This window comes from Teleopsis dalmanni, chromosome X (genome assembly GCF_002237135.1).
Source record: "Teleopsis dalmanni isolate 2A chromosome X, ASM223713v2, whole genome shotgun sequence".
NCBI classification, from domain to species: domain Eukaryota; kingdom Metazoa; phylum Arthropoda; class Insecta; order Diptera; family Diopsidae; genus Teleopsis; species Teleopsis dalmanni.
In genome coordinates this window covers 63,266,596-63,276,768 of record NC_051848.1, presented here as the reverse complement: position 1 = coordinate 63,276,768, position 10,173 = coordinate 63,266,596, and the positions used below count along the sequence as shown (strand labels likewise).

The 10,173-nt window shown below is 28.5% G+C and overlaps 1 protein-coding gene across 1 annotated transcript; it reads right to left on the bottom strand.

The window, feature by feature from the left end:
• Positions 1–2,331: 2,331 nt before the first annotated feature.
• Positions 2,332–9,243, bottom strand: LOC119689151 (serine--pyruvate aminotransferase, mitochondrial). Its single transcript, XM_038103914.1, has 3 exons — positions 8,755–9,243; positions 2,692–3,554; positions 2,332–2,631 (listed from the first exon to the last, which is right to left on the bottom strand). The coding sequence occupies exons 1-3, from the start codon at positions 8,902–8,904 to the stop codon at positions 2,463–2,465; spliced, it is 1,182 nt and encodes a 393-aa protein (XP_037959842.1). The 5' UTR covers positions 8,905–9,243; the 3' UTR covers positions 2,332–2,462.
• Between the last annotated feature and the right edge of the window lie 930 nt (positions 9,244–10,173).

The window sequence follows — 10,173 nt, the reverse complement described above, 5'->3', positions numbered from 1 at the left end:
ATTGAGTTTAGAATGAGAAATATAAAGATTTTTATTATAATATATTTCTTTAAGCATAATTTATATATGTTAAATTTTGATCAAGGCATAAATTTTGATTAAAATTGTGATGTAAATACCATATCATAATTACAACAAACTTCGTCAGAATCGTCAGAATTAATATATTCATTCCCATGGTCTTCAAAAATTAAGATGCCCTGACTACTAATATTTAACGGCTAATATTTGACTAAGTTCCGCCTTCTTCACTTCTTCATTGGCACCCAATGTCTTTTCCTATAGCATCACTCATAGGTCCGCACACGGCCAATAGTCCCTGGATGTGAGGTTTAGAGATGAACGTGACTGTGAAAGAAAAATTCAAAGCGTAGTCCGTGCAATTTTACCTTTATATTTTCTATCTCAAAAGGAATGTTTTTTCTTCTTCAATTGCGTTTGGCAGTTTCTAACTTTAAAAGGTGATGATTGTACTCTCACCCCAAAAGTGTTCAATCGGTAAAACACTGTGAGCAACTCAAGACAATGCAGACGTCCAAAAATTTCATCAACTGATACATACAATGGATTTCGGTCATGTTTGGTCGATTCCTTCAATTGCTGTGTAGGATTTGACTATACACAAATTGATCAATTATCATATACTATATCAGACACGATATTTTATTACTCTAAAACCTTTTAGAATATCGTTAACACGTTGTTGGTTTTATCAACTTTTAACAAATACACTATTAATTCTAAACACACTTTTCTCATTAACAAATGCACTTCTTATATATTTAACGTATCAGATACCTTTCTAAACTTCCTGAACTAAACTTTATTTGATCAATTAAAGTGATTTCACTACTTTTATGACATTATCTATAGCAACCACATGACTGGAGCGCTTAGAGTAGCGATGGCCACTGAAAGCGCTGATTTATTGTGTATTTAAAGCGCTCTGAGTAGGGCTAACACAAAGTGCTTGGTGTTTTTAGTAATTATAGTAACAAAGCGCTGCAAGAAAACATATTGGTAAAAAGGGTTATCAGCTTTAATAGAGCACTTATTATAATTATAAGTCAACAAATAGTAAGCGATATATAACAATAGTTCGCAATCGATTTGTACTATTTTTTTAAATTCACAATGTTATATATTTTTTATATAACTCTAAAAAATAAAAGAAATTACAAAAAAAATTATTTTCGTAAGACAAACCAAAATATTCAAAATATTTTTAAATAATTTTTAAACTTTTTCGATAAGACAATTTTACATTCTCGTTAATTTGCATATGATATAGAACTATGTATATACTTCACATAGACGAATCATTAATCAAGTATTATTTAAGAATTTATTACATGTCTGTCCGTCCCAATTAAAAATTGACTACTCATGGTGTCTGCAAACTATACTAACTCCAACTTATACAAGTTCGTTAACACTATTTACACTTTCGTACTATTTATATTAAAATAATAATAATCAATAAGAATTTCTTCCGAAACTATTTTATTTATATTAAAGAACTTTATGACTCAATTCCGGAAAGATCACGGCTTAATAAGACTAAATTCATAAACTGAAATCGAATATAACCTAAAAACTATTCACTGACTCGAACTAGAGATAAAAAATCGATTAGTGTTACTTTTCTTGACATTGTCTACATTATCTTTGACATTTACCTTGCATAATGACAAAACTCATTAAAATGTAAACGATTTTCTACGGTGTTACCTTAAATACCGAGTAAATAAAAGCACCCGAGCTTCGCTTGCCAACAACCAGTCTAATCAAATTAGTGAACAAGATGTTACCAATGCCTAAAATATTCCGATTTTTGTTATTATTTTCAATATTAATGGTTTTTGTGGATATGGTCACATCAGAGCCGACATGGAATTGGGACGACTTCCGTAGTAAGTTTGAGATCCTTGCGATTATTTAACTTATCCAGTACTTTTGTTGTTTTTTGATGTTTGTTTTTGTTTTGTTGGTGCCTACAACAATGTTTCAGATTATTTTAGCAACATATTTGGCTCCGTATTTGGACCGCTATTCGGATATGAAACTTCTATTACACCTGTAACAAATCGTCCAAAATAATAATGCACGTCTTCAGTTCGTTTCTGGTATAATAATTTAATGAATCAATCAATATTATCTATAATGCCAGCAGATCACAGCACTACTTAGTTGTTTATATACAGCCTAATAACAAATCGTATTTGTTATGTTAATAATATTAGTTATAATAAATTAGTTAATTACACTTAGTAGTTAATAATAAAAACAATATTTAAAATATGTATATATTTTTTTATTTCAAGAATTTCTAAAACTCATCCCCGTATTTTATTATTTATTATAAATTGCATAACTGGAGGGTTTCAGTACATATAAATTTTATATAACGGTTTACATTTTGCTTATTTTTGCAAAAACTATAACTATTTCGTGTATTTTAACTAAATTTTTGATTTATCATTCTTATTGAGTTGTGTGCTTTGTATTGCTTCCTTCAGTATATTCAATACTAAGTCTACCTTCTCAATCGTGGCATTCTCACCCATTAAGCCAATGCGAAAAACTTGTTCTACTGTGGGTCCTAGCCCTCCGCTTATCTCAAGATTGTACCTGCGATTTATTTGGTTTTAGTAAATAAAATTAAATGATAAAAATATAATTTCTACTCACTTCCGCATTGCATATTCTGCAACCTTACGCCAGTCAACACCAGGTGGTACTTTAATTGTATTAACCGTAGGCAACCTATCGTTCTCATCCGACACAAACATTTCTAAACCAATCTCTTCGATACCATCTTGCAACCTCCAAGCACACTCTTGATGCCTGTGTATAACATTTTCAAGACCAATAGCACAGAGTTGTGCTAATGCTTCTCTAAGCCCATATAATAATGTGGATGATACTGTATGATGATATATTCTTGGTTTGTTAAAACAATTCCAATATTGACCAATCAACATGACATCAAAATAATACACTTTAACCTTCGACTTGCGTTTTAATACGTGTTGTATTGCACGCTGATTGAACGATATCGGAGTTATGCCAGGTGGCGCACCAAGTACTTTCTGCGAACCCGTATATGCCACATCAACTTTCCAGGCGTCCATTAGAAACTCAGTGCCGCCTAGTGAAGCAACAGTATCAACTATTAACAAACAATCGAATTTACGACACAATTCCCCAATTTCTTTAATGTGCGTCTGAAGTATGCCCGTTGAAGAGTCACCTTGAGCAATGAAGAATATTTGTGGGTTGTGACCTTCAAATGCAAATTCAAGATCATCCATTTTTAGTGAACGACCAAAACGCGCTTCTACATAGCGTATATCTGCACCATATCTGCGTGCCATCTCTGCCGCCCGATGACCCCAGACGCCTGTTGGACCCAAAAGTACGACATCACCGTCTTCAATGAGATTACACAGCGCCATTTCCATGCCAGCATGACCAGAGCCGCTAACACACATCGTTGCTTCGTTTGTTGTCTGAAAAGCGTATTTTAAACCTGCCTTGATTTCATCCATTATCTACAAAGAAAGTGTTGCATTACATTTTTGTTCTTGTTCATCTCTACTAAATATAGAATGCGTAGGTTGAGGGACTTTGCCTTACACATAAAAACGAATTGCACTTTGCACGCTGGAATGCCGCAGACGAATCGATAGAACTGTGCCTGAATTAAGACAAATGCTGTGCAATCGCTATCTGCAAATTTTGCAATGAAGCTTAACGATGTTGTCTCGTAGCCTATTTAAATAAAGTATTTAACCTATAGTTGAAAAAAAAAATTCTTTCTTACAAAAGGGTTGCAAGGCCTTGTAATGGTTGCACTCAATAAAGACATTATGACATTTAACTTTTGAGATGGTTATCTTTTTTCAGATTCAGTTCTAAATTATTGTAATTAAAATAATTTAACAATTAAAAATAAAAATAAAATAAAAAATAATGCAATTATTATACAGCTGGTTTATGACTTCGTTCTAATATAAACACAGCAAGTGAATTTGTTAATAAAAACTTTCTAAGCAAATTAACAGTACTACAGAAAAATGTGCGAACATAACAGTGAAGTACGGTTTTGGGTCAGTTGGTTAAGGTGCACTGACTCTGAGCTTCAAATTTGGCAGGACACGAGTTCGATTCCTGGTACTTGCAGTCTCAAAAAGATTATTTATGAATAATTTAAAGAAAAATTATTTCCAAGGCCACTGAATGATGGGTATTTGGCAATACTTGAAACAGCTGTACGGTCAGCCAAGAATTCAATTAATTAAAATAATATAAAAAGAATTTTTGTTGTTGTAGTTTTACTATTGTTCGAAAAACCTCTTAATTAAAATAATTTTAATTTAAATTTTATTAAATATTTAATTTTTTTTTATTTTATATATACATATATTTATATTTATACATTTACACTTTTTTTTAACCAATTTGACAGTGACTTATTATATTATATAATAAAAGAAAATCTACCCTTTAAAATGATTTCGAATAATAATCTTCTAATTTTTCTTTTTGGCAATTAATTATGATATAATTGACTCAGACACTTAAATTAAAAACACTACATATATTTACTATACTATCTTTTAATATACCTGGAAACTAAAGCTAATTAAAAGTTAAAAATTATTGCTTAAGTCGCTGTAGAGCAGATTATCTGACATTGAAGTAAACAAATCACAGATTGAAAGCTCTTTAAAATCTAAAATTGATAGAGATATGATGAGATAAGTGTTGATTATGTGATATAGTTCAACTATTTGCAAAATTACTGTAGTTATGTGATCGTCAAACGTGGATAAATACATTTGATTCGTACGAGTTCTGTCAAGAAAGGACTACAAAATAATCATAGGTATAATGGCGGGCCACAATTTATTAACATAAGCGATCCAAAAAGGAACTTCATTAACATTATATTTATAAAATCCAGAAAGAAGAAGATTTTGGAGCACTTCGTACGTTTAAGTATAAGTATTCACAATCAAGAAATTGGAATAAATATCAAGAATAGAGTGTCTTTCAGAATAAAATAGAGAACTCCTTTAATTCGTCAAAATCAGTGACATACTATATGATGCCTCTCTACTATAATTATGTCTCTAAGTTTACGTAGATATTAAGTATTATCTGTTAACACCAAGGTGCAATGGATAGTTTGCAGATAGTCAGGTAGACCTAACCTTATCTAAGTGACTGAGTGACTGTATTTAAATAATTATGTATGTAAAAGAAATAATTCAATATATTATTTTTCATGAAAGTAAAAAATCATACCAAGAAGGAAAAAGTTTCTTTATTTGATATTTTTATTAATAATTATATTTAAGTTTATAAAATTAAAAACTAATAAGCAAAAATATAGTGCCGGATATAGTTTGTTTTTATATGATGAATTTTTTGCAATCATAAGGGAATAGAAGAATTCTTCGGAAACACTAAAACAAGGTGAGGTATACACCTTGTTTGCTAGTTTTAGAAAAACTTTCTTAAACTTTTAATATTAAAGCCGGTGTTTATATTATAAAAATATATACATAGCTCAAGTAATTTAGAATATATATGTACTAGAAGTATTAACTATTGTTCCTAAAGAGTAGTGATTTCGAACATGACTTTGCAGGTAGTATTTCCCAGTGTAACGCAGAAAACCAATCTTTTTTGAACTCTAAACTGTTGTGAAATGGTTTTATTTAAGTAATTAATATAAATAACTAATTTGTTATTTAAATTGCAAAATAAATGTACAATTTTCATAAATTTCATTTCTAGGAATTTAATCTAACTTATTTGTAGATTAAGCTATTAATACAGATCATAGGAAACTGTAATCTAATTGTCTAAAATAAAATTAATGCTCATTTTGATCGTAACGATGACATATATATTTTTTTTTGTTATTAATATATTTTTTTCCAAAGACCAAATATTTAAAATAAAAAATAAATTAATTAGCACTTCATGGTGATGCTAATTAGATAAACTAATACAGCGAAATATCAGAACACATGAAATAAAATTATGTACAGTATGTTCTTAATAATTCGTTAAATCCACAACCTAAGAACCATTGAAACATGATTTATTTAGGTTATTAAGAATCTTCCGAATATTATATTACATGTTTATTTCATTAGGTACAATACTAGGATTTATGTATCCTTAATCCTAAGATATTAGCAATCATGCGATTGCTTACAAAATCTTTATCTTGGTTAGTTTAGTGAGTCTTTCTGTGATTGACTTTAGTTCTGAAGAATTCTTATTATTAATAATATATATAACTTATTTTAATATAATAACTTTAAGGGGAATATGAACTGGTGCAAATAGATATAAGTATATTTATAACTAATATATTAAGTTGAATAACTTCTGCATTTCCGTAGATGTTTCTTATATATTATAGAATACATTATTATATTATTGAGAGGAGATGTGGGACTGTGACCAACGAGTCATACTATATAGTATTTTAATACAATTCTTTTTGTATCTAATATCTTATATCTTAAGTGAAATTATTTCTCGGTTTTTATTGATGTTTCTTATGTATAATACATGGACTTATATATGAGGAGTATGAACTTGCATCTAGTATATCTTAGTTAAATAACTATTTAAATATTTATAAATACTATTAATTGTGCATAAATCTATATATCATTTTTTTACGTTTTTTAGATTTAGAACTTAATTTTTTTTTTGCTTAAACAAACGGGGAATTAAATGATTTGGGACGGATTTTACACAACTCGTAACTTAAGTGTTAATACAGAATTAAGTCATACTGAAGTCATCTACTTTGCTGACTTAATTCATACTTAATTAAGGTTGGGATTTAAGCCACGATTGTGAAATCGACCAATATTCTTTCTGGAGGATTCTAGACAGCTATACAAACTACTTTTGAAGACTATTTTAGGCTATAGTAAATGTTTGAAATAGTTTTGAAACTCTTGAACTATATATGACAATATAGAGAGTTTCATTGTAACATAAGCTAACTTCACCTAGTTCTATATATTTCTTCGCAGCATTTTTTTAAATTAATTATTCAATATATTGTGCTATACGTATTACCTGCTGTGTAAATATACACTATCAGGCCTATTCTGAATACTCCCAGCGAAAAAACTCCCTATTCGCACGCTGTTCCCGAACACACAGCTCCCTTATTCTGAATCGCTAGGGAGACAGCAGTTTCGTGAACAACAACAATTTCAAATTTGTTTTGTTAAATTTTGGCAACCATGCCACTTTTTAATGACGAAAAGTGAGAAAATGAGCAAAACAAAGAAAAGAATTGCGTATCATATGTTGATTTAAATGTAAAAATCGCATTATTTGTTTGCTGCACAAATTATCGGAAATAAATATAAGTTATTTTATGAGTAAATAATAAACAATTAGAAACTTTTATTTTAATGAGTAAAATAAATATATAAAAAGAATTATGCATGAGCAAAATAAACCAAATGCTAAATTCTAAATTTTGAACTCTTTTTTAAACTAATTAAAAAACAACCTTACATTATGATATCAATTCTTCAATGTCTTTATTTTCAAACATTCACTGCTTTTATACAAAATTGGCGTAAATTATAATTTAATTTTTTTATATAATTAGGATAGAAATGTCCTTCATGCTTCAATTAATGAACTAATAATAGTTTATAATTGTGCAGATGTTACAATAAAAAAGAAGCAATGTTTTACCTGCACATAATTGCAAAAGTTTATTTTAACTTATTCTAGGAATCCCATTCATTTCAGAATTTGGTCTCCTTTCATTTTTCTATTGTTTTAAAAACAATAGTTAACACTTTAATTAGTGAAAAAAACCCGTGTTAATAAAATAAATAAATAAAAATTTAAATATTTCAAATTTGTTATAATATTATTAAAATAATAATTTTAATAAAATATATTAAATGAAAATTTTGTTATATTAAATTTATTCAAATAATTTTATTAATATATATGCGGAAAACTAATCAACTCTTGTGGATAAAATATAAAAATAAAACTTTGAAAATATTAAATTTATTGTAATAATTTTATTAAAATAATAATTTTATTAAAATATATTCAAAAATCTGATCATTTTCAGTTACTTTTATATTAAATTAAACTATTTTTAATACTTTTTTAACTTGTCTCCCCAACAATTTGGTAGCGAGAGAATTTGTGCAAAATTAGGAAAAAACTCACATTCGCATGCGATTCAGAATAGGGGAATTGGGAACAGGGAACATACCAAATTTATTCAGAATAGGGGAATTGGGAACAGCGAACAAACTCGCATTCCCTTGCGATTCAGAATAGGCCTGTATATATATTATTATATATGCAAATGTATCAAATAAGTTGATATTGTTTTGAACTGATTTTATAGACTTTTTATAGTTTGTTTTTATAATTTACTATTTTGTTGTCATTGTGAATTACTTGTCATAAGGAAATTCAAACTCATCACGATGACAGCAATTAATTCATGAGAGAAAAAATTTTTTGCTTAATCATGCTGCTTTTTAAATTTTGTCATATACATTATTATGAAATATCTTTTATTTCTACATATTCCTACAGATTCGTATCTAAGAATAAATATAATCTGGACTAAGCAACAAAAATAAGTTTAATCTGGGCTAAGCAGCAAATAGTATTGATATCATATTGATTAATATATACTCATTTTTAGATGAAAGGTTTTACCTGTAAGCATTCTGGATGTAAATGTCCTAGTACTGGATTACTTAACGCATCCAAAACTCGTTGTGAATAATTTGAAGGTCCCGGTCCCATCAAAGTTTTATTAGGCACATATAGTGGCTGTTGTAATGATTTTGGTGGCGGCACTTCCATGTTGAAAACTACTACTATATTTGTACACTTCAGTAACACTGACTTTTTCAATAAAAAATTAATTTTTTAATTAAAGTATTTCGTTTAGAATTCTCTATTATGCACTATAGTTCCTTTTAGGTTGAAATGCAGAAACGTTATGGATACGTTAGTTGATTAAACAGCTGTATTTATGTGAGTTAAACGTTTCTGTTTATTTTCTTTCGGTTGTCTTATCACAGAGAACTTTATTTTGCTTAGAAGTACTTCATATGGAAATTTAAAATAAATGTTAAAACCACAAAATTTAAAGCCGCACACAAAATCCAGTATGTTCGCTTCTCACCATAGTTTAGGCAAATGAACACTGTTTTAAGTATAAAGAATCTCAATGAGTCTCAGTCTTATCTCACCGACTATTTGGAGTATAAATAAATACTATTTAACAAGAGTGCTTGTGTTTGCAATTATTATATAGGAATTTATTTAAATGATAATTTTTATTATTCGTTATCACTTGTAATGCCTTTCGACTACACTTAACTCTTATGCGCTCCATTCACGGCCCCCTCCCCTCTTTAAACTAGTATTTCAAAAAAATTTTGTGTTATTAGAATAAAATTATAATTTTTGTTATATTTCTTTAAAAGACAATATTTTATGAATTAAATTTATTTTACAATAAATTTAAATTTATATTTTGTGAAACTATACACTTACAAAATTGTCTGTTTCAGATAATTTTACAGCTTTCGGTTATTATTCTGTACCTAATATACAATACCTAATATTGTATACAGAAGTTCTCTAAGATTTGAAGAGATAACAATATTTATTATAAGTGTATGTACTTCAAAGAAATTATTATGAAATTAGCGGTAATGCTTAATTCGTCTTTATTGGTTTTTTATATATACACAGAACTGGCAATTTTTATAAATGTACACCTGTTCATCAGATAATCGTTGTCATTTATGGAAGCACAAGTGGAAAGATTTACCTTTGGTGTATGCAGAGTGCAGCAATTACATTAGTTTAGTTGATTGTATTTATATAGCTTTAAAACTAATCTGTTGTCTATGACATCAATGTGCTAATAGATTTCCGGACTACCACTATTAATCGCAGCTGAAAGTACATTGAAAAGCATTCTCAAATGCATTACAACAGATAATCACTATTTCATCACAAATACTCATACCATTAAAGTGATTTCAAGAATATTTAAAATAAAAATGTTACAATATATAAATATTCTTATATACATTCTAACAATTACTTGATTACACA

Coding starts and splice junctions, on each gene's coding strand:
- LOC119689151 (XM_038103914.1), bottom strand. CDS start 8,904: ATGGAAGTGCCGCCACCAAAATCATTACAACAGCCACTATATGTGCCT. Junction 3,555..8,754: donor TACATCCAGAATGCTTACAG/GTAAAACCTTTC, acceptor CTTTCTTTGTAG/ATAATGGATGAAATCAAGGC. Junction 2,632..2,691: donor GCAGAATATGCAATGCGGAA/GTGAGTAGAAAT, acceptor AATAAATCGCAG/GTACAATCTTGAGATAAGCG.